General features: G+C 44.0%; 1 protein-coding gene across 8 annotated transcripts in view; it reads right to left on the reverse strand.

The window, feature by feature from the left end:
* The window catches only part of CEP170B (centrosomal protein 170B), a 58,100-nt gene that overhangs the window by 4,200 nt on the left and 29,059 nt on the right, over positions 1 to 24,841 (reverse strand). Inside the window, exons 8-20 of one of the 8 annotated variants that reach the window (XM_083863310.1) lie at positions 24,025 to 24,501; positions 21,716 to 21,778; positions 20,072 to 20,817; positions 17,879 to 18,064; positions 17,581 to 17,689; positions 14,359 to 16,134; positions 10,900 to 11,149; positions 8,484 to 8,643; positions 4,624 to 4,662; positions 3,919 to 4,062; positions 2,377 to 2,465; positions 1,729 to 1,822; positions 751 to 802 (exon numbers count right to left, since the gene is read on the reverse strand). In XM_083863310.1, the coding sequence (XP_083719436.1) occupies positions 751 to 802; positions 1,729 to 1,822; positions 2,377 to 2,465; positions 3,919 to 4,062; positions 4,624 to 4,662; positions 8,484 to 8,643; positions 10,900 to 11,149; positions 14,359 to 16,134; positions 17,581 to 17,689; positions 17,879 to 18,064; positions 20,072 to 20,817; positions 21,716 to 21,778; positions 24,025 to 24,501 (4,185 nt within the window). Of the gene's footprint in view, positions 1 to 750; positions 803 to 1,728; positions 1,823 to 2,376; positions 2,466 to 3,918; positions 4,063 to 4,623; positions 4,663 to 8,483; positions 8,644 to 10,899; positions 11,150 to 14,358; positions 16,135 to 17,580; positions 17,690 to 17,863; positions 18,065 to 20,071; positions 20,818 to 21,715; positions 21,779 to 24,024; positions 24,502 to 24,841 lie in introns of all 8 variants that reach the window. The other 7 variants (XM_083863314.1, XM_083863309.1, XM_083863313.1 and 4 more) reach the window with 7 other exon arrangements.

Here is a 24,841-nt window from a genome sequence, read left to right on the forward strand (position 1 = left end):
AAAAAGCGGGGGGGGAAAAAAAAAGAAGAGACAAACACATTAGCAGCAGTCAACAAAGTTTCCAAACAGAAGTTTGATGCCTTCACTTTGAAGGCAGCAGAACTGTAAGCAGTACTTTTGTTCCTTTTAGTCAGGTTATTTTCCTCATTAGTATCTTCAAGTCAAAACAGCTTTAACAAGCAAAATCTCTCCCAGATGGAAGAGATGTGGACTCTCAACTTTCTGGTTAAATTGGAAAAGACAAACTACAGCAGCCAAATGGAAAGCTTTTAGGAGGAGCCCAAAATGATGCCTGGATGTTTTTATATGCCTTTATTATGCTTTTAGATGATGCAAGAGCTTGTCCTGCTTTTCCTATTGCAGAGATCTATGTGCAAAATTCAAGTCCAAAAAACATAGCACAGTGTACTGGCTGAAAGAGCTGCTACATATTATTTCATCAGAACAGTCCTACACCAATTTATCTTATGGAAATATGCTAATTAACACAAAGCATTTCCACAGCAACAGCTTCTGCATTTCAATAGTCAAAATTTTTCCTAAAAACTGGCAGTGTAAGATAAATCTACTGTTAATTCCCTATTCACTCATGAGAGAGCACTGTGGTAACAACCTGAACTTCTGCGTGCTTTCACTGATAAATCAGGCCAACATTACTTTATTTTGTGCGGAATTTTGTGCAATATTTTTTATTTTATTTTTTATTTTACTGGCAGTTCATAGACAACGGGAACATTTCAGATGACCAACCTTCAAGCTGTTTTTGCACTCGCCTGAGCTCCTTCAGGATAGAACTGATTTCCTAGAAACAAAAGCATCAGAATGGAAAATTAAGCAACAAAGTACTCAATTGACAAAGGAATCCAGTCTTACTGCTTCTGCCTTATCTGATCAAGAAGATTCAAAGTCAAAGATTCAACCTTGCTCATTTAACTGTACTCAGCTGTACTGAGGTGCATTTGGTCAGTGCAGAGGGAGCCTGCTCTACATCATGTCACCAAGTGCTACTACACCACCCCATCCACAGCCACAGTGGTTTTTAGATAGGAAATGCTACACCTCTACGAAGGCTTCTCCGTAATATAAAATACACAAAGATATTTGTAAACTCAACTCCCAGACCGGACAAGGCATCTGGCCACATTTAAACTGCTGCAGCACCAAGATACACAGGTCTTGCACAAGGTTGTTTAGCATTAATCATATTTGCTGGGTCCACTACTGTACTTAAATCCTTACTGACAATCCATTTCAAGGACAATGAAAGGTCATGAGAGCACAAACACCAGGTTGAGGCTGAATCACCTGAGTGAATTCACCCTGAGGAGGATTTTTACTGCCCTAGTGTCAAACAGTTACAGGTGAAGAAAACAGACATTCAGGAGAAACATCTGTCTGCAACTGAAGCTGTGGCAACCACATGGCAGGTGAGTCTTTGGTAAATGTTTAAATGAGGCCTAATGACCCTGAACTTCAGCATCTGTTAAGAGACCCAGTCTTTGAAGATCAGTTGCAATGGAACTGGGAAAGAGTTCGGTGAAACAAAACCACAGAAGGAACTCACTTTGTCACACTTCAAACAGTAACAAAACCCAGCAGTTCAACACATGAAAATAGACCAGGAATTTCAGAAATGGATTTGAGAAGGGTCAGAGATTGGTGGTTGGGTTTCTTACAAAGCTTGCATGGATGAAGTCTTTAATATTTCACTTGTTTGCATGGACTTACTTTGTTTGATGTCTTCAGAATTGGCACTTCATTTTCTGAATTGATTTTGGCCTCCATCTCCTCCCAGGTCCTTTCTGAGTTTTGAAACAGAATCCTGTAACACAAAAAGTAGAGCAGATCTTAAAACTGCTGTTAAAAACGGCTTGTTTAAAAGACTTAATTATCACAAAATGTGGCAACAAAAGAGATTGGTGGATTAGCAGCTGGACAAAGCTCCTTTCAGCTGATTTAGGAACAATCCAAAGTCCTTCCCTAACTGATGTCTCTAGAGCAACAATAAACTGCAAAGATTTCACAAGCTTGGTAACCTGCATATTTACAAGAGCCTTGGTACAGAAAAGGAAAGGAGAGACAATCCACCAATTTTCTGCTGTATCTCTTTCACAAGGCAGCATTTCAAAGTCAAGGCATCAACAGGCATTACAAATCCAGCATTAAAATTCCAAAGGCCAAAGATAAGAGGAAAGGTGATAGCAAATAATCGTATTACCTCTGGTTCACTACACACACACAATTTCCTACATCTAGATTTCCTGCATCCTGATTAGAAAACTTTCCAAGATGACAGTACAATATCTTCCGCAAGCAGCAAGTCAACAAACTCACCAGCAAGTCAGTATTTCAGGCCAGGGACAAGAAGTTACTTACTTCATTTTTTCAGCAAGGTTTTCTGTATTTTCACGGATTGTATGCGATAACTGGGACACTGGGTTCAACATCAGATTGTCAAAGATTACCTGAAGTATGAGGATAGATTGGAGAACTTTTAGCAGAAGTGGCATATTACAGAATAGTAATTTTTTGTTCAGTAAATGACCTCCACTGAAACATCTTTGTATGGAAGATACTTGAAGTTCAAGGGAGATTAAAATGATGTGCAGCTTTATTGCAGCACTTTGGCAAAAAGGTTAATACTAATTTGTTCAGGCTTTTTCTAGAGACACAGCTGTTGGCAGTAATGTAAGCATTTAAGCATCTCTGAAAGAATAGCACTTAGGGCTTTACACACCTCACAAAAAAGCCCCCGAAATCACAATGCAAGAAGACTCAAAAGCAGTCTTGCTGAAACTACCTAATGTGACACATATGAGTTCAAACCACCTTCACAGACAGGTATCCCACCCTGTTACATTCTGCTTTAATAAAGTAACAACAAAATACTATCAAACCCCAAATATTCAAGTCCTGTGGCTTAGCAGAACCTCCAGGCTTCTGCCAGAAAAGCCCACATCAAGCTGGGGGCACTCTGAATCCACATCTTTTATCCAGCCTTGGCACTTCTCTACAGGAGAGGAAGGGATTGCTTTAAACCAGCCACAGTTCAGGATCAGTACTAGTGGCTCAGCCCACAGTCCCCTGTATGTGCCTGTGTGAGTCACACTCCACCTCCAGAGTGGCTGTGCTGGAGCCAGCTCTCCCCTCCTGCCTGCCCTGCTTCCCTGAAGCCTCTGCCCCAGCTCTTCCTTCCCACCACAGCTGGCAGGCAGAAAGCAAGCAGAGCCAACAGCCAGTGCTGGATCAGCAGCTTCCTCCTCCTCCCCCTGGCACCATCTCCCCACTATACCCCTCACCCCACCACCATCCCCAGCCTCAAGTGCAGGCCAGGCTTTCTCATCCTTTAGCATCACCCCAGTGACTTGCAGGTTACCCTGTTCTCTCAGCCCAGAGGAATTGCATCAAATTGCAAATGTAGGGGGGAGCAATGCTCACACACTGCAGTCACACACACCCTCCTAAGGTCCAGATCCCACCACTGCTGCTCCATAAGCAGCTCTAACCAGGTTTCCAGCTGCAGAACAGTAAGGTGCAATTAAACTATCAGTGCTTCAGATTTCAAAGTTGAGATGTTTGAGATCTTCTCTAAGACAGCAGTGAAATAGCCTAAGAAGGCTCTGACACTATATGTGGACTCCCAAAAACAGATGACCAAGCCTAAAGTTTTACTGGCATTTTACACAAGAGAGGAAACTTCCAGTCAGTGCTTGGCAAGAGGGGTGGTTCTGTTCCTCTTTTTTCCTTTTAAACACTGTTTCTGTACCCACTCATCAGGGCTGCTGAAAAGTGTGGGGTTTTTTTTTGTTTGTTTTTTTTTTTTTTTCAGTAGTCTCCTTTGGCAGCTTACAAAGAACAAGTATACATACAGCAGCTTAAAGCAATGTCATATACAAAGTAAAGAAAAAGGTGGCCTGCCTCCTCACGGTTTCTTGTCCTTGTTTTTCTTGAGGGATCCTCTTCTCTATTATCATTCATATTTTGGTCAAAATCCTTCAGTTCCACTGATCCCGGAGGCACTTTCTGGTAGTTCAGACTTGCTTCTGGAATGTGCTGCACCAACTTGGAAATAATGAGCAATGAGTCATTAAAAATTAGTAGGGAAAGTAGGCTCACAGGCATTCACTGCAGGTATTGTAGATTTTCAGGCAAGCCCAAGAGGAACACTGATTCATTAAAGTCTTGTTCAGACAGGTATATGGGCTCATAAGCAAATTACTAGACCCCAATCCTGCAAGGGCCTACCCACTGGAGTCATACTACAAAACTCTGTGGAGCTATTCTACTTCAAAATTTTCAGTCTTAAGCATGTATGGAAAGGTACATCTTTGTCTTTTTTGAATTTAGCTAAAACTCAAAAGGACCCTGTTTTCCCATATCTTATGTCTTAATATATCAATGCAACATTAAAGACACACTCAAATTAATCAGAAACCATTTAGTAACACATGAAAGAGATGAAAAAGCAGTACAAAACCACTAAAAATGCAAACAATTAACAGGAAGAACAGAAATAACAAGACAGTTACTCCTGTTGAGTTTACTGACAAAAACTTTAAAAGAAGGGGAAGAAAATAACAGTGACAAGACAGAGATACAAAAATAATGGGATGGAAAGTGCACCTGAGATGGATATGCCAGCCGAAAAGATCTACGAGCAATCTGTGTTAAAACAGAAACAAAGAGATCAATGCTAGTGAATGACTGTGACAGCAAGTATCAAAGAGAACACAGGCTTTGGGGTTATTGGGGTTGACATTCCCAAAAGCACATTCCTGAGGATCAGCACTCGGTGCCCACCCCCCACCATGCACTGAAGCCCATGGAGATCCTGGTCACCAGCCAGTTCTGCTGAGGTGGCCTCGGGCAGCTCCCCAGTTACTCCAAACCAGACTGTGCTGAGTGAAATCCAGAGCCCTCTGGGAAAGGGCTCAACATCCAGCCCAAGAGGCTCTTAGCTTGGCAAAGCACATAGCTCCTTGTGAGGAAACTGTGTGCCATCCAAGGTCCAGGCTCCCCACACTGTGCAGCAGCACTTGGGTTATACACAGGCAGCAGGTGTGAGATATTACGGTGCAGGGGCATGACAGCCAAAATGTTTAGCTAATAAGCTTCCTTTCATCAAGTGCAGGGACAGTAAGTTAGGCTGCTTGCAGCAGTGAAAGTGTCAGAAGGGAATGAGATGTTCCTACAGTGAGCAGGTGTGTCAGCACAACCAGCTGAAAACACGGTAAGGACACCATCTGCTCCACTATCACAGGAGATTTTTGTACAAGACCTGTTCTGTTCTCACATTTTTTGTTCCATCACACCCATAAGCATTTCCTCCTGTGGTATCAACACTCATACTGAGTAGGTTACACAACTTAACTTAAACTTAATCAGGCTCTTAAGTTTTTCTTACATCATTATCAACTTTTTTTAAAATTACCTACCAAGAGAATTTTATGCAGGGCTAAAATTCCCAGAAGTAGCCAGTGATTTGGGATGACCCAACCTGACTGTGTTTGCAGCAGCTGAGGTTTGATGGCTGAGCTCTGCAGAAAGCTGGGTCCTGTAAAACCTACACACCCACAAACCAAGGCATCCCAAACAACCCAAGGCTTTGGTAAACAGGAATCATGAAAGTTTCACCCTTGCTGAACTCTTTCTTTTGTTCTGTTTTTTTTTTTTTTAATTTGCTTAATTTATAGCAGTACTCAGCTCTGTACAACAGAAATCTATCTTATCATAAAATAAACAGCTGAGGCTAGGAAAACAAAACAAAACCACCCCAAACATGCACTGGGGAAATGGAAAGCCTCCCCGGCAAACATCCACTGAACCTGAAAGGACAGAACATGAAGAATAAGGTTTAAATCTAAGGCTCCACCTTAATTCATAAGAGGATACTCTTCATTTAAACTTTAACCAAACTTCTTAATAAAAGTAATTCAAAAAGCAAGCTCATTTGAGGCTGCAAAACACTGTGCCACACACTGGTCCCAAATGACCAAATATACATTTTTGGTACAGCATTAAACACTCAAAAGTTATTCCAGTATCAGTACTTATTTTTCCTGCATTTCCCCCACTTTTTTGGAACAGATATAAATATTTAGAATGCAGAATGGCATACAACACTGCATGAGCCAGAGCAATATAAGAGACAGCCACACACAGAAAACTTTTCTTATTCACATAATCCCTCCTATCAGATGCTTATATATATATATTGTTATATATAATGTTATAATGTTATAACCACGGTAGCTATTTCTCATCACTATGTCCTTTCCTAGAATATTTAATATAAAGCTGTTTGATAAACAGTCACAAAATTCACTGTGCTTAGCATCACACACACACTGATCTTCAGACATTTCCCAGCAGCTTCTCTGCATCAAGCCCAAATTATTAATTCAGCACAGTTTCAACAACACTTAAGACTGTGGGAAGCAGGTGTGGCAGTGCACTGGTGCTGAATCTGGTCCAGTACCAAAGATGAGGTGCTGTTTATCAAACACACATCAGTTTATATTGTTGGTATTCATAATGAGACCCCCAAGCTCCACTGTTTAGGATCCCAATCTATTCCGGATCCAGCTCCACATCTCAGCACTGGCAGCAGAAAGCCCTACTGATGGAAGCTGGCTATGGACAAGATAAGGCAGCAACACTGATACACTGTGGTATTTTGGGTGTAACTCAAATGGCATGCCCGATGCTGGCCCTGCTGAAATCATGCTGATATCCACTCCTGTTCAGAGAAAGTCTCAGTAGAAGCCTTTAGAGTGTTTTCAGCCACTGCTTGAGCACACCGAAGGTTAGGGCTCCTGATCTGTCTTCACAGGCTCCCATCAGTGCTTCATCCTTCACACCACTGTGAGATCTCAAAAACTGCTCTAGCAGTGGACACTGCCAGGAGTATTCCCTACAGTGTGACAGTCCTGAATTTGCTCTCCTCACTATTGTGAGGGACTGATTGGCATATCCCACACAGCAGCACTACAAAGCCACAGAAAAACCCTCATTCAGGTCAGAGCAATCCTGGGTTTGTGATTCTGCCACTCAGCATCATGCTTTGGAGCCTGTCATTTTGCAAAACAGTAACACTGTTTTGCAGGTGCCTTCCTCTAGTAGCTGGGAACATCTCCCTGTATGAGCTGACTTATGATTGAACTCTTCAGTGGCACTCCAAAAAAAAGCAGGGATGCTGCTCTTCCTTCCCTGATTTTCTGAAAGCAAGTGGAAGCTGAGTAAAATGTTTCATTTGCAAGTCAAAAGTGCAGTAGGCATGTCACCTTTACTGCTTGAAAAGAATAATACAAAAGGCAGTTTGACAGGCGTGGCACTTGCAAAGGAAACAAAGGGATAGAACACTTTATCTCAGAGCTCGAAATTATTGCGAAACATTTGTGCACTTTGGCTCCAACAGGCCCCGGGACAAACCCCTCCCCGAGCAGGCTGCAGCCCATCTCAGTTTAGCACAACCACAGCCACACTGGCCTCATCCTCTGGGTATCTCCCTGCATTTCTGCTTTGCACCTCTAGAGCTGATCACAGCAGGGTCACGGGGCCTCCAAGGACTCTCTTGGCACAGTAACAGGTTTGGTCTCATCTTTGAACCCTTCCTAAGATGGGTCTGCAATTCTCACAAGAGTCAAAGACAACAGGGGGCCAGGGGAGCCCTGAGCAGCAGAGAGCTGTGTACTTTTTAAGCCCACACTGGTGGCACACAGGAGGGAATTTGGATTTAAACACTAGCAAAGGCAATTTTGCTTCAGCAGCTGAAGCCTTCTGGTGACCTTGCAGCCAAATTTAGGCTAAGCTGGTCCTGTGCTGCAGCACTGGTGAACCAAATTAAGAAATTGCCTCTCTCCTTCCCAGCCAAGTGCAGACAAACTGTGCTACACAGTTTGGGAGGAAGCCACAGCTCCACTGAAGGGCTGCACTTCTCAAGCTATCTGCCCTCCTCCCTGCCCAGCTCCCAGAGTCCTTGCCCTCCTCCATCAATACTCAGAGGGAAGGGATTCAAGCAACACCTACACAGCATTTCAACAGTCCTGGCAGAAAGGGCACAGCAGGGGTAGAAAACACACAGCTGACACAGAGAGTGCAGCCAGTGCACAGTGTCAGTGCCTTGTGTGAAACTAAAAAGAAGGCTCTGGCTCCCTGGGACAGCAGCACAACACATCCCCTCCACCCTGCTCCTCAGATGCAAATTTCAGGGACCAGTGTCCAAACAGAAGCCTTGAGAGCCTCAGGAAATTATATGATTCCAGTATCCTGCACGGCTGGCTGAGGCACAGAGGACAAAATAAAGACCACCCTAAATAGGCTGCCGTTGGTCTTTCTGGTGGTGCTTTTTAGGAGGACAAGGAATGAAGGTTTTTCAGCACTGCAGCAACTGGGGATGCTGCTCTGGTCTCCTCCCAGCCCAACTATGCCCCATGTACTCGCTAGCAGGGAGAGGCAGAGGTTCCTGTGACTCCTGGCCTTACCTCTTCCCTCGCAGATATGGTGGACGCCGGAGTGTTGGGCACAGAGCTGAGGGAGGTGCTTGGCCCCGTCCCCGAGGAGCTCTGAGAGTCCCCATCTCCAGCCACATCGTGGATCTCTCGAGCAAGGATGGCCACGTCCTTTACCAAGGTCTGGCTGAGCCTAAAGCACAGGCAACGAAGCAGAACCATTAGGACACAGAATACAACATGCCTCATAGTCATAAAATATAAAAAGAGGAGCCACAAAAGGTTTGTGGGAACTATAACCTCTGCAGAGGCCAGGGCCAGCAGGCTTTTTGGGGTACCTTGGCAGGGTGCTGAGGAACATTCTGGCTGCATACAAAAGAAATCCCCTTCTCTCCTGAATCCAGCTGCAAAGTGGAGAATTGATATAAAGCAAATTCTAGTGACTACACGCTGCCAGAAAGTATTGGAGACAATCCATAAAGAAATTTTATGTTATTGCTCCCCCACCCATCCATTCTACTTCCTTCTCTTGTTTGTTTGTTTGTTTAAATACAATAATTTTTCTTCTTTGGTCTTCTTTGTTTTCCATTAAAAAGTATATACAGGGGAAAAAAAACTTTTGTTTTTTTACTTAAAGAAAAAAACCTCAATTTCTATTTCCTTTTCCTTGTGGTCTGTAGACTGAAAATCACAATATGCCTCCACATTCTCTAGAAGAGCTGAGGGATTCTGAGGGTAAGCATGGCACACCTTAGAGGGATCTGGTTTTCAGAAACCATGTTTTGAAACTTCCAGCTCCTTGACAGGTGTTCGGTTAATACTGTGTTTGCAGCACCTTACTCTATTTGCTCTAGAGCTCAAAAACAGTTCCTAAATCTCTGGCGTGTTGGTAGTAGAGCTTTAAAAAACCCCTTCAGGTCAGAAGTAGCTGTTGTGGTAATTTTAAAGGAAAACTTCCAAGAGAAAAAAATAATCTTACAGCTGGTCAGCTTCATCTGAAACCACTGTCTTCTTTTAATGAAAAAAAAACCAAAACCCAAACCAAAACAACCAAAAAAACCCACAAAAACAACAACAACAAAAAAACCCCCACCAAAACAAAACAAACCACTCTACCCAACAAAAAAAAAAGCTATTATGGAATATTCCAAGTTGGAAAGGGCCCACAAGGAAAACAAGCAATGTGATAAAACTGTCAGTTCATCAAAACATTTCCTTGGAACGAAAATGCATAGTTGAACTAATAAAATGCAGGCTGAGCTGCCTGCATAAGGTAACCCCTCTCTGTGCCAGTTTGGATAGACCTGTCACCAAACACTTCTACTATGTGACTCAGTACTGTAAACAAGTGGCATTTTCCCTTTTAACTCTCCCTGACTCCTCTAAACCACTCCCAGTTAATTCAGGAGCAGCAAGGGAAATCAGAGCTGCAATTAGCAGGCAGGCTCTGTGACAGAGCACTGCACGGTGCAGCGCCAGACGAGTCTGACGCAACCCTTTATTTATAGACTGCCTAGAGAGAGCCGAGCGCTCCCCGGTGCTGGGAATGCTGCTGGGAGGGGAAGCCGGCATCTCTCACACACACACACCTCGTGCAGCACAGGTAGAGCAGCCTGATTTGAAGGCTGACACACTTTCTAGCAGCTTGAGAGCAACTTTCAGGCAAGAAAAGCCCTTTTGAGGTGAGCGCAGCAGCAGCGAGGGCGATGTGGCCAAAAGCAGACACAGGCAAAAGTATTTCAAGTATGGCCAGTACAATGGAAGACCAGTATTTCTGGAAAGTTGGCATAACACAGTTGCATATTAGAGATGACAAACCTCAAATGCCCCTGTTTAAAAAAAGAATCTGTTTGCTTTATTGCTGAGGTCCTCCAGGCAACCATCAGACCACCAGTACACAGCAAGTACCATATCCAGGGACATCAAGCTAAGCAACGATGCATTTATAGACAAAGTCTAGACAGGTTCAGATTCAGCTGTGCCAAGCAGAGGTTTCTGCCCTGCAGCTATTTCTTACTGCTCCCTCACCAGCTTCAGGCAAAGCAGCTTCAACAGTTTACATATTCAGTCTTTGCTAATCCATTTCACTTCCTCTGCAGAGAATTAGGAGAGTTCACACCAACCACACCACAGGCACACACTGACTTCCAGCAGAGAGCAGAGATATGCAGGTATAAACAGTTAAAACTTCCCACAGCTTCAATAAGAAACAAACCAAGAGACAATGCCCTGCACCTTGGCCTTTTGTAGATACAAGGTACAACTGCACATCCAGGCTATAAAGGTCCATGAAAACCTTCCAAGTCAATGTTCGTATATAAAGGAGATGTGAGAGCATAAACAACAGGAGAGCCCCTCCTTCTACCCCCACACACGGTTTTGATACAAACACCAAGGAGAAAACAACCCATTTTCAACACGTGGGTTAACAGATAAAGCCCCACCTCACCTGGCTATTTCTGCTATCTCTGCTGTTTGTGCCATGAAGTTGTAGGGGTCAGGGTTGTCATCAAAATCTTCATCATCATCCGTTTCTCTGCCGTTGTGCTTCTGCTTGCCCAGCCCAGAGCCACGTATCCTCGGTGTTTGTGTGGCTGTTGAAGTATGGGAGCGTTTGTGTTTAGGGGAGCTGTGATTTGAGCCATATTCCTCCTCCGAAGTAGAAGTGTAATCTGAACCCTGTGGTCTCCGCCTTGATGCTTATAAAAAATGAATTGGTTTCAGACCAAGGACAGTAGTCAAGAGAAACTACAAAAGGCTGAAAGGTAACACAAAACTAGCCCGAGAGCACAAGGAAAAGAGAGTTTCTGTGCAGATATTAAGTTAAAACACCACATTCTCCAAGCTTATTTCAAAGTTGAGCCCCTCTATGGCTCCCATTCACTGTACAAATTTGGAGTGGGAAATTCCAATGGAAAATCATAATGACTGTGTTAATGCCTCCACTGTAGTAAATTATTACTACAGACTTGGCTTTCCATGCACAGAAGCTCTGTGTATAAGTAGCACACATTTCAGACCCATCACAGTCCCACAGAAGTCCTTTTCTAAAGAGAGCCCAATTTTCAAGCCTGCAGATACCTTTCTAATTAGCTTCAAGTACAAGCAGAAGGAGGGATTTTTGAGTGAAGAGTGGACTGTGGTGCTTGGTGTTATGTACAAGAGTCCACACCCTGTGTTCACCTCCTGCCTCGCAATTCACCATTAATGACACCCTACAAGAAAGTGTTCACAGTCCGGACTGGCTCCAAGCCCTGGAGCCAAGTGGAAGCTGCCCACTTATCCTAACTTGTTCTGCAGATCTGTAGATACCCAGGTCTTCCTTGCCTGGGAAATGTCAAGGTGTCCTTATTTGAAAACTGGGCTCCCAATGTTTACTGCCTCACTATATTCTCTATGGGTACTGCTTCATTCCCTTCTGTCCCTGGAGAATGAAGACCCACCAAACACAGAACCAGACAAGTTATTTAGAATTACAACACTGAAAAACTTCACTGTGTTACCAAGACAATCCTAATGCTGAAACACTACTTGTGAAGTAAGCCAGCATCATACAAACAAAACCAACTAATTTGGCGTGTAAGATGCAGGTAGAAACTATAGATAATTACTGTATAGTGAAAGAAGTATTCCTAGACATTGCTATGTCATCCATAGCTATAACAATGCCTTGGCTTAGGATTTTTATATATATATAATAAAAATAAATTTGCTCATATTCAATTCATAGAGTTGTATTTTTTTTTTTCACTGCAGTTTTAGAATCAAGAGGTCACCCTGTCACCAAACAGCAATTTTAAAATGATGCGACTCATTTTCCATCTCTGTATACCAAGGGAAATCAGAATCAGCTCCCTCAGTATAATGTAAATTACCCTGAATAAACAAATTGTGTACACAGAGGAGCATGGGAGACAGGCCTTTAGCTTTCAGAACTGGTAACTTGGATTATTCTGATGTTATCTGTGACTTTCACAGAAAGCTACCTCGGATGCCCCAACAATACACTGGCATTTCTTGTCTCACGGGCAGACAGTTCATGCTGTTCTTCCACTAGCAAGATTAACTTTCTCCCACTGGGAGAGTTGGGAACTCCTGTGGTTAGCTAAACACTAACAACTCCTGGAATAAATCAGCCACATCTGCCTCCTTATCCCCTAGCCCTGACACTCAAAGCTTTTAAGGGTTGTTGTATCATGCTTAAAAAAAGTCTTGATGGCACAGTGCAATAGTCCAGTTAAACAACATGTCACTCTTGCTGCAGGAAGGGAGTTCTAGCTGCTGATTTGCTACAATAGCATTAGTACAGGAACATGCATCACACAACAGCAAGCGTGATGAAGCCTGAAATACACCAGCATGTACTTAGAGCTTACACAAGGTTCACAATCCTATCAAGGAATTAGGAAGTTAGTATTTTAAGAGCGACTAATTCAGAGGAAGGATTAGCATCATCTGCTGCAACTATGGACAAGGAAAGGTGTTAGCATGTTGCTACAGAGAAATCAAAAACCAATTCATTTAAATAAAGAACTGGCCAACACTTATCATTTTTCTCCGAATGATTTGAAGCCTGTGGTCCAAAGGCAGAGGGAGTGCAAACAGCACCTCCTGTGTGGAAAACTGTGACCACATTATCGTGCTTAAATTTGTTACTGTTTAACAAGAAGTTAATAATAGCATCATCTCAAAATAAGGCAAGAGAAGAGACTGTACATACTCTTCTAGCTTAATTACATTCTGATTTACATGCATATACAAGTGTGTAAGAAAAAAAAATCACTAAAATTAAAGGTGAAGCTGAATGCACTAAAACAATCCAAATCAAAACAAGCAGCAAATAACATTTTTAGCATGCAATAAAAACGAATACTGCAAGAGGGATAAATAGTTCAGCTGTATGAAAATATTTTAAAGGACACATCCAGTACTCCAAGACTCCTTACAAAATAATGAAACTGCTGAAAATAGCATTTTTCTCAACAAGACTGAGAAATCCATCCAAAGGGGTTCTACCTGTCTATTTGGCTACCCATCACTCCTAAAATCCTAAGCAAACACATCTGTTTTTCCACACCTGTGGCAGGTCAAGGGCTACAGGCATAGACCTGAACTCACACCAAAGGTTTCAGAGACAATCTCTCATTACCAATTACCATCCTACAGTTGTCATCTGAATTGTCCCACTTCTGAATTGAAGGCTGATTTCAATATGACAAATGCTGGTATTTCAAGGGTCTGTTGAGTGCTCAACTACGGGGCGACGTAGTTCCCACACCTCTTCCTCATGGGAATCACAGCTGTGAATCTGCCTTAGCTATGGCAGAAGTGAGTGAAAATACACAAAAGTGTCGATCTCTTGGGGCAGTTAACCTGCAGGTCCAGCTCTGTATTTACATTTACAGGAAGAACAAGCTTTCACAACACAGGGACATTTATTTCTTGTTCTCCTGTTTTAGATGCCTTCAAACCTGCCACCTTGGACATCAGCTGTCATCCACACCACTATAAGCTCTCTGGGAGAAAACTCTGAACCTTACAAGTAAAACAGAACAGAATTTCTTGTAGCGCTAGAAAGGCATTAAATTTTATCTTTTAAACCAAACTATGGCCAACTGTCAAATGGCAACTGGCTGTTCAAAAAACAAAATCATTGGAGAAAAGAAAAAAGTAGCTATTTGTAGTATCCTCACAGACATCACCACAATACCATTTCACTGAGTATCAGGGTGCTCTGCTGTCTCCAAACCCACAGGAAATCTCAACATTCGTGCTGCTCATTAATGCAGACTTTTGTACTCACCAAGGCAGCACCTCTACTATTGTGATACTAATCCTCGGCAACCATGTGCAGCCTGTAAGTCAGAAATTAGGAAAGAGGGGAGAAATATAAAGCAGGAGCACTTACAGGATGATGAGGAGGAATACTTGACACTGCTTGAACGGGTCCTGCTGAAAGGCTGCTTGGCAGAGGCAGCTGCTGCTGTTTTCCTGGCTGCAGCTCTCACCTCCGAAACGCCCGCCTTCCGATAGGACTCGGCACTGCGGCCCGAAAACCCCGTCCTCGACTGCGCCGTCTCCGAGTCACTGGGCACTGTAAATGAACCTGCCCGTTTCCTGGGCATGGCCAGGATGTCCAGCCGGGAGAGCTTCTTGGTCTCTGTGGGCTGCTTGGTGCCCTGAGCAGTGGCATCCGAGTTAGAGGCTGTTTTCTCAGTATCCACGCATTCGTTGTCCGAAGCATCTCCCAGCCGGGCGCGGCGTAGCTTTGAGGCCCTTGTGGGCCGTGGGGTGGATAAACTGTTGGACCGGGTGAGGACCTGCTGGATTTTCTGCACATTCGAGGTCGTTTTGCTCTGGTCCTCCTTGGTGGGCTGAGTGTAAGGTTTCCTCCTGGGGACAGGCCGGGTTACCGAGTGCTCGTGGTCAGACACGACTGCATCTGGGACTGGCAGGTAGGGTGAGTTTGAAGTTCTCTCATCATCTGTGAAGTCAAGCGACCCTCGAGTCCCAGCACTGCGCTTCATCTGGAAACGTTTGGTGGCCTCTGCTCGGTTTGGTGCCTCTGGTGCTTGTGTTTTCCTCTTCTCTGTCAGCCTGTCCCGAGCGCTGGGCTGCCCACACTGGTCCTGGATGGATGGCGTGGAGGAAGATTTCTCTTTCTGCAGGCCTGCAACTGCTTTGCGTTTTGGGGCACTTGCTGGGACGTTTTTGCCACTCACCAAGCTGACTGTGCTGGCCGTGTCTACATCTGAGTCCCCTGACAAGGAGTCCTCCAGCTGACCAGCAGTTTCTGAGGGCTCCAGCTGTTGGCTTTGACTAAGCAATTTGGCTTCCAGGGCTGCCAAGGCAGTTTCAGTGTCCTTAAGCAGAAGATGAGTGTCCTGACTAAAGTCCATACGATTTGACCGAACAGCCTCTAAATCTTTAAGCAGAGGGTGACTTGAAATATGCGGGAGTTTATTTTGAGGAACACCACTGCTTGATTTATCTTTGGTAAAACTTTCCTGTCTAACAAAAGATGCCATTTCCTTTCCTGACATGTTTTCTTGATCTTGAGGAAGACTCTGATTAAGGGAGATGACAACTTTTCCCGCTGCATTTATATAAGCACTAACATCTTTGACCGGTGGCTTTCCAGAAACTGGTGTGCCAGCACACTTGAAGGAAAACTCCGGATCCTTGCTGTCCTTGTCTGCTCGAGCATGGGACACACTCAGAGAGAGCTTGGAGGGAACCTCTGCATCATTGCTGTCATCACCAATGTAGAATGAAGTAGAAACTGGTTCACTCACAGCTCTCACGTGAGAGATACGGGAGGCTCCTGGCTGCCGGCTCTCTGATCTACTGTCTTCCCTCATCTGCTCTGGCATTTTGCTGTTCTCTTTATATTTTTTGCCTTTTTCCGTGCTGAAGCCATCATCAGATCTGCTGGCATCACTGAGGCTATCCGGATCCAGGTCCTCTTGGATGAAGAGGCGGCTGCCGGAATCACCGTAGGTTTCCACACAGTGGTCCTTCACAATGGTTCTCTTGGTAACCTCAGAATAGGATTCCTGGCACACCAGGACTGTGGGAGTGGGGCTGTCTGATTTATCATTTGCTGGGAGTTGGGGAAGAAGGCGCCTTGTCCTTGAGGGCACAGAATTTTCTGGTTCCCCAGGTTTTGGGGGTACCCCGCTTTCTGAAGAGAGTTAAGTGGAAAAGAATCAATTACTGTAAAACTGTGCCATTAATGCACTTATTTGTTTAGGAAGAGCTTGATCCTGCAAAGTCCAAGTTTACAAAAGCACTCACAAGATATGCTTAGAACTAAGGTTTTATGTAATATGAACATCAGCAGGGCCTGGCTGGTCCCTGCTCCCTCAAGTTTATCAATACAGACATTAAACTTAATTCCTTTGTTGAATCACAATGCTCAACACCCTCCCTTCTCAAGGTAGTATGTCAGACTCATTCTCCCATAATATACCTCTCAGTACAAGCACTATGGAAGATAATGACATTGCTGCCATCTAGCATCAATCAGGCCACAGGAATGAGATGAAAAGCCATCAGACATCAATGATGCAGTGTTTTAAGTGCCATTCTAAACAACATTGCCCATTTGACTAAACAGATGGGTGTTTTTCACAGTACAAGTTCTCCTACACTCATATCCCAGAGCAAAGTCCCAGGAGAAAGATCCTGTAATAATCAAGAGGCTCCGAATTAGAGCTCACTGCCCCTGTATGTGTGGGCTTATCAGCAGGGACACACCCCATAGAAAGAGTGTTCCTATTTCTCCCATGCTGCTGGCCAGGCCTCCATATCTGACACCACCTTTAAATACCAGGATAACTGGTTATTTGGCTATGGTAATATCACAAGCACTCCAGGAGTTAGGTATCTACATGGTGTAAAACAGTGGCAATGATCTCTGAAACAAAGCTACTGTCTAATCTTTATTGGATCTATCTATAGCTGTCTATGGCATGAAGGTATGACAAGTAATCCCAACCAAGAAAAGTTGAAAACAATTGCAAAAGCCAACAATTTGCTCTGCTCCTTTTCTCACACACCAAGAGGACCACAGGGTCCATAAAGTGTCTTCTAAAGTTATGATGGGAGTCTGATATCCTCCAACTTCCTTTCTCCCCCACCATATCTAGTTTTTTATGCTGATCTCCACCTCTTAAACCTGCCACTCAACAGCAAACCCCAGAACAGCCTAAATTCTCAGCACAGCCAGACACAGGAGAAGGACACAAAAAACATGGAAGTCAGGAACTAACTCCAAGGCTATGTGCAAAGGGTTCTCATCTGGCATCATAAGGCAGCCTAAGGAATCACAGCTTGGGGCTGGTTAACACCCAAAGCCCTTACAAGCTTTCTCCTTCCCAGGTTCCCTTTAGTCATGCCAAATCTAATATTTAAGAACCTCTTGAGTAACTCCAAAATGCAAACCAGAGGCTCTCTCCATCTTCAGTCCACTGGGAACTATTCACTCTGTGCTTCCCATCTACAACTACTGCAGCTAAAACAGAAAACAACCTACAGCAAGATACAAAAATGCCCTTAGTTTCTGCTTTTTCTATCATCCTGGTTCAGATTGAGCTACCTTCAAACCACAGTGTTGGATGAGACTTACCTGCACCTCCATCACCCTGCCCAGACACAGCTCCAGAGTCAGAGTAACTGTCTGCAAGGCTTGCCCACCTTGACACCCACTTCTGATTCCCTTGAGATGCTGCAGACATCTACAACAAGGTGGGGAAGATGAGGTCAGAAAGAGGGTTTGTACACAAAATCCTAGCCACGAAATCTCTCATACTGACATCACTCGGTCTGTCCAAAATGAAAATCAAGCTACACATCACATTTACATCCAGACAAAAAGCCCATCTACACCCCCACCATCCCAGGAAATCCACCTGGACTACCCGTACCTGTGATTCAACCTGAGCGCCATTCACAGCTTTTGAGGATAATGCCTGGAGCAACGGTGACTTCTGACTAGTGCCATTTTCACTGATTAGATGCTGAGCACCAGAGTCGTCTTTTTCACCTTTAATTATTGGTCTAAAGGCTGAAGAGATTCTGGAAAATTCAGGTGATTCAAGAACACCAAAAACCTGAAAAGATGTTTGCATGGGAATATTAAAATGCAAGAAAACAGAAAAACATTAGCCAAAAATCCAAATCTGTGAAACATTAGTCACACACAAATTATGATCCCAAGGGGCCAGAAACACTTGCCAATGCTTCCATGCAAACTATGTAAATAATTTTCTTCTGTACTCCACAGTAGCAGCTTTAAATATACTTAATCATAGAATTCCACTCACACCCACTTTTCCTCTTTCCCTCATTATTTAGGGGTGCTGCCTTTAGCAGCAGTAAGTTTCACTGAAAAGGAGTCCCTTTTCAGTCCAGGGAAATTTAGGATGAGTGACAGGAAAGCTATTTGCGAGTTCATTCATGAAGATTTAGATAGAGAAAATGGGAAAGCTCCATCCCCAATGCCTTTGACAGACTGCAGCTGTGAGTAGGCTGAGCAAAGCAGCCTTGCACTGCCACAAGGAACTGGGAAAGGATGCACCTCTGAGATGGGTGAGTGTTTGAGCTCGTTGGACAGATTCTCCCTGAAGATAAGCAGGCCTTCCTATGGGGGGTGATCAAGACTCATGCCTCAGAAAGGTTTGTTCCTCTCACTTGACTGCAAGAAGTTCAGAGGAAGATACCACCACAGAGGGTGCCTTGGCTGCACAGAGATGGCCATAAAGATCTCCACTCTCACTGCTGTTAAAAAAATGTGCTTGCAATAATGGAGGAATAAAGAACAGAGCCACCTTAGAACCTAAGCAAGTCCAGAATTCATTTTCTTTCTTCCTGGACAGAAACACTGAGGGTTAGTTATCAGCTGTTTCACAAGTGGCAGGTCTGCGCTGCACCAAGTCCATGGCACAGACAGGACCAGAAGCTGGCCAGCTTGTCTGCCAGAGTCACATGGCTGCAAAGACTACTCCTCAGAAATATTTTTATTTTTGTGGCATTTTCCCTCATATTTCCCCACCAGAACAATAACTCATCTAATGTCAGGACTAGGACCTTGCTGTGATCATGCCCTGAAAGCTTCCAATCAGATTCCAAACAAGATGTAAGGAGCAAATATAATAAAAAACAAAAGAGAGAAGCTAGATCCAGGCTCATAAACACTGTATACAAAGCTGTGAAGCCACGTTCAATTAACGCTTCCTTTAAACCTTGCCATCCTCCTGACTGCATTTCACTAAATCTTCATAACAACTTGCCAGTTTTGTTTTCATAATAGACCGCAGATGAGACTCAAACCTGAAAATCAGCCAAACTTTGGCTTGCCCTGCAGTTAGTTACTTGGGTGGGTTCTTCTTAAGCCTCTCTCATCTCTGGAGTTTAGTTTTTAGGCAGTAATTCACTCTGCAAAATCCAAACAAGTACAGATCCACCTGGGATTGCCTCTGCCCTATTTCACACCCTTTGCTATCTCAGCCAGCTGCATTTTGCCCTGACAGCAAGCACTGCCTTTCTGATCAGGCATAGCCAAATACAGAAACATCTGCCACTAAGGCTTGTAAGCACCAGCCCTTGGCATTTCCTGTGGCCTACCACGGGATGATACATCAGTGATGGGCTGCAGCTCCTATCTTCCCAACAGTGGGCAGGAGGTGATGCAATGCCAAAGCAGAGGCTTGGGAGCAGTCCTAGAGAGCAGAGCTGTTCCCAGCCGCTGCTGTCAGCACAATCAGCCTGATCTTTATTCAGGTGTTGCCCTTCCTCAAAACAGATGGCAAGCCCACTCTTTCACTTTTGCTTCCAAAATCCATTTTGTAAGGAAGGAGCTCTTTGCTATGGGCATATTTTGCTTTTCACTATGCGTTATTTTGTTCGTTTGTAATTTTGTTGTTTTCATGGGATTTTTTAAAGACAAGCTTCACAGTTTGTTGCGGCCTATCTTTAGCACAGGTCACCCAGGATGATTTTTCCACTCCTAACTGTAACACCCTGCTGCACCCAACTGCATCCTCTCATGGCAACAGTTAATTTAGGCCCTCCAAGCCCTCAGCACACTGGCCAACCACAGAAAAGCACCATTTATTTACCTGATCTATCATTTTTCGCGCTTCCTCCACCTCTTTGTCCTGCGACTCTGTCTCAATGGTGTACGTGCCTGTCTCGCTCACACTGTCTTCCTCATCATTCCTCCTGCCCTGGGCTGACTTCACCTCGGGAGGTGGAGCAGAGGCAGGCTCTGGTTCCGAGGATATGACCACACGTGGAGCTACGGGCACAGGGGCTGGTTTCTCGGCGTTTGGCTTCCCAGACTGAGCAGTCTCACGCAAGTACTCAGCCATGAAATCCTGAGCCATTTTCGACTTCCTCCCGACACTCCCATAACTTTTGGCTCTGGGAGCAGAGGAGGCTGAAGTGTTGATCCGATCCTCTGTCTTCTCCCTCTTGAAGGAGCTCGTTCTTTGTGTCCCGCAGGAGTTGTTGGTGGGTTTCCCTGCCTGGGCTGCGAGGTGGGACGGCGGCGCCGAATTCCCCGGCTTCTCCGCCGGCATCGCGTTCTTGCGCTTCTCCACCTTGCTCTTCAGATCCGTGTCGCTCTGGGACGAGTGAGCACTGTGCGTGAAGGACTGGGATCGCTTCTTGCGCGGCGTGTCCTCGAAGAACTCAATGACGAAGGCCTGTTTGTTGTGCAGCATCTCGTGGGGGTCCCGCCTCATCTGCCGCTGCAGCCTGGTCTGCTCTGCCGGACGCTCCCCGCCCGTCGTCGGTGTCGTCGTCTCCTTCTCCGCCTTGGGGTCCTCGGTGTCACTCTGTGTCCCGTCCTCGTGCCTGTTGCCTGGAAACAAGGTATGTACATTTGACCTTCATACTCTCGGTTGTTGTGGGCCTGTCATTACCTCCCAGTTGATATTTATCATTTCAGTTACAAGAAAAGCATTTTATAAGATTGAAAAACTCCAAAGATGTCTGTGTGGTACAGGGATTGCACTCCATCAGAAGAAACAGAAGAGAAGGCAGCTCTCTCCTGACCCCACTTTTCACCACTGGCTGGCTACCAAGTTAATTATTTATTTAAAAAGAATTCCAGAAGTACTTTCAACCTCATAGATTTCTGATTTTGTAATAGCAATTCGTTTACATACCTAATATTTTGTTTCTTTTTTTCTTTCAATTAAAAAAAAAAAAAAAAAGATGCAATTATTTTGCCATTCTATCCAATTATTGTAGTCTAAGACCACCTCATGGGGTATTCCCTTTTACAGAGCAGAAATATCTCTGCAGGATCAGGAAATAAAACCCTCACGCTGCATCCCATGAAACCAAATCCCCACGATGAAAGACCAGATCAGTGCATTACAAGTACATGCATTTCTGAGCACCCACGTCACCCTCCCCTACAAGGGGGAAATAAACCAGAGGCTAACAAACAAGTAAATTTGCAGGATTATTTACTCTTCCTGGAGATTTAAGAATCACACCATGACACCCCCATGCGTTACACCATCCTATCACCAGCCAAGCAAAGGTTAAATCATTAGTTAAGAGTTCACTAATAAGCTAAGTTTATAATTATTTTCACTTATGTTAGCAACAACCATCCTTACAACTGTCTCTATGTATCAGTGCCCGCCTGCCCCTCAGCACCTTAGCTCAGGACTTTCAGAAAGTAAGTTGAAATAAAACAAAAAGTTAAAATTAAAACAAAAAGTTAAAAGTAAAACAAAAAAACAAACCTTTTTTTGGAGAAGGAAACGGGTGTGAAGGCACACAACACGACTCAGTCAACGACCAGGAACCTGTCATCGGGAGAACGGGGAAAGAGGTCTCTGCGCTCTAGACTGTAATATGTAGCAAGATATACTGGCTAAAACACCACGTGTTTGAAGGAAAACTGCTCAAACCTACTTGACAAGTTCTCCAGACTCATGGGTGAAGACCATTTATTACACCAAGTTAACTGTGAAAGATTAGAATTTAATGCAAGGTCCATTCAACCCAGGAGTCAATTCTATGAAGAGTGTCCTAATATGCTCATGAAGAATGCCAGCAAACTTTGCATTGTGCCCTAAGGGCTGATAAGCTTCACCTTTGGAAGGGAAAGTTCTTAAATTAAAGGTCTTGACTAAGAGTTCTGATGAATGCAAAACAGAGAGGACACAAGGAAAACATGCACCATGCTCACAGATGCCCCAGCAGAACACCATGCACATCCCCTCAAGCTGCTAAGACCTGAACACTGTAGTCCTGATACCAGGCTTTACATTCACCACATTGCTGCTGGAAGTGAGCAAATGTTACTTAGATAGCCCCAGTGGTGGGCATTTCTGATCCTGGAGACTCAAACCTGGTAGGCAGCCAGCAGTAGCCTCCAGGACATCTTCAAAATTAGCCCTGCCAGAAGAACACGTTGCACAGCTATCGTAGATAAATGACACCTGCCAGAGCAGAGGCCCTGGATCAACTCCTCGGGCCATCAACACTGTGTGTTTTAATCAAATGTCCAGCGTTGATTTCTTGATATGCAAATTATGCACTAAATTACCTCAGCTACTTTCCATGCCTTGTGGACTGTAGAGATGCAAATGCAGACAGTCTCTAGCAGTGTTCCTGTGCATGTCAACAGCAAGAGCTGCCCAACTCTCTAGTTTTCTCCAAAAGGAAAGAGCAAAACCACTGAAGCACGTTTCTATCCCCGACAATGTTCTCCAGTAAGTCAACAAAATCCAGTATGACAATAACATTAAAAATTCCAGCAAAATCCTTTCATCACACAGTCACAGTACACTGAAAATAGGATCCTAAATAGCCAAACAGGGCACCTCAATACTGTCCCCTATTGGGAAGGACTAGAACCAAGCAATGGCTAACAAAGTAGTTCAGTTTCCATGCTATACCAAACCCTATGGCTGAATATGAGACTTTATACAGAGTTCCCCAAAATATGCACCCAAACCAGCAATTTGGAGGTGTAATACATTAAACTCTTCATAATATGAAGAGTTTTGGGGTTTTTTTCCAGGAAGGTCAAAGCAAATATTCCTTTAAGACAAAACAATTTATAGCTCTTATTTAAGTAGGACCTCAAGCACAAGTAGGTCTGGTAACCTTCAATGTGACTTCATCAGCTCAAGCTGCAGTTCAAAATAATAGCTTTTCCAGAGGCAAGGCAGTGAGAATGCAGAAATCACTGGTCTCCTCTGAGCTCTTCAGTGGTTGGCCCAAGAGAGACACCCAAGCAACCACAGATCTTGCAGAACGTATTCAAAGTTGCATCGGAATCATCTAAGTCCCACCAGCTGCTCTAAGAGCTGGACTCCAAACGTTACTTCAAACCTCTGAAAATCCTCAAAGAATTCCCCACAGTGACACACATAATAAGATGGAGGTCCAAGTAGTCTGATGTTTTCAAACAGAGCAGGATTTTAGAGAAGCTTTAGGTTAGGAGAAGAAACCTTTTCCTACAAGCACAACAATTTCCTCTATTGGGGACCATTTGTATCTCATCTCCTACTAATAGTCTCTGTGTCAGCACTTTCTGTCATCCAACCAACTGGCTCTGGTCATTACCAGATGATCACTCTTAGATTTAGGACAGCAGGATGATCATGCTTAGACTCCTCTGGACTACAGTTAAAAAGAAAAGTCATTCCATCAGCTAGGAGAAGCCAAGAGAACCAAATTCACTGAAACATCTGTGTTTATCAGCCTGCCTGACCATATGGAAATTATTTTAGACATTTAAAAATCAAAATCTTTTTTCAACCAACTACTGCTGAGCTGGCATTACAGACGTAGTAGAGGAGTCACATTAGTGCCCCCAAGCCAACACCACACACGACTTCAAGGCCAGGTAAAGAGCATGCTAGCTGCATTCAAAATATCAACAGTCATTAAAGTAATATTCTTCATCTTGCAAATTAGGAGCAGAGATAATGAAATCCAGTTCTCCTTGATAGGAGAAGGGTTTTCATATTTTATTATCAAAGGCTGCAGTTGCATGGCCAACAGAGAGCTATGTCCACATGACAAGACATTCACTCACCTTTAAGCGTCCTTACATGAACTGGCAGGTCACTCTTGGTACTGTAAACATCATCTCCTGCAGACTGCCTTCTCATCAGGCTTGGGTCATTCTGGACAAGCCAGTCAGCCACTTTGCTCTCTGCTGACATCACTTCTGTATGACCTGGTTCCTTACTGTAGGGTCTTCTCTGTCTGAGTGAAAATTTAGTTACATGGTCCTTTATCTTTATTTTACCAGGGGTACCATCATCAAATTCAATGGTGAAAGAGGCATGACTCTGTACCACAGGGGCTACCACAGCATCAACATCCTTTGTTGGGATCTCATGGACCTGTGCTTCTGGAGATTTTGATGGCTGCTGGAATTCTTTAGTTGGAATCTCAAAATAACTTGGCTCTCTCCGGAAGGCAAACACAGATTGTTCTTGGGCATCTCTATAAGTAGAAATATTCCCATTCAGTTCCTCTTCATGTTGGTTTATCTCTTTTGATCTCTCTACAAAAGGAGAAAAAAAAAGGATAAAATCACATTTTTTCAGTACTACTCGATTCATTTGATTCAACTTGGAAGGCCTACTAATCACAACCCCTCTCTGCTAGAGAACAGATACATTGTGTATGCATTGAAATAAAACACTTCTTTGTGCAGTAGAGCATATGCGTGATAGAAACATCAGGTTTACTGCACAACTGAAAACAAGATGCCTCTTCCATACACACAGATGGACAATAATGGGAGTGTTAAGACTAAATGGCTCCCAGGGATGATGAGGTGACAAACAAATACAACTACACAACTAGCTCTAAAACAAACTTAGTGATTTATTCCACAACTG

This window comes from Zosterops lateralis (assembly GCF_965231275.1).
Source record: "Zosterops lateralis genome assembly, chromosome: 6".
In the NCBI taxonomy this organism is placed as follows: domain Eukaryota; kingdom Metazoa; phylum Chordata; class Aves; order Passeriformes; family Zosteropidae; genus Zosterops; species Zosterops lateralis.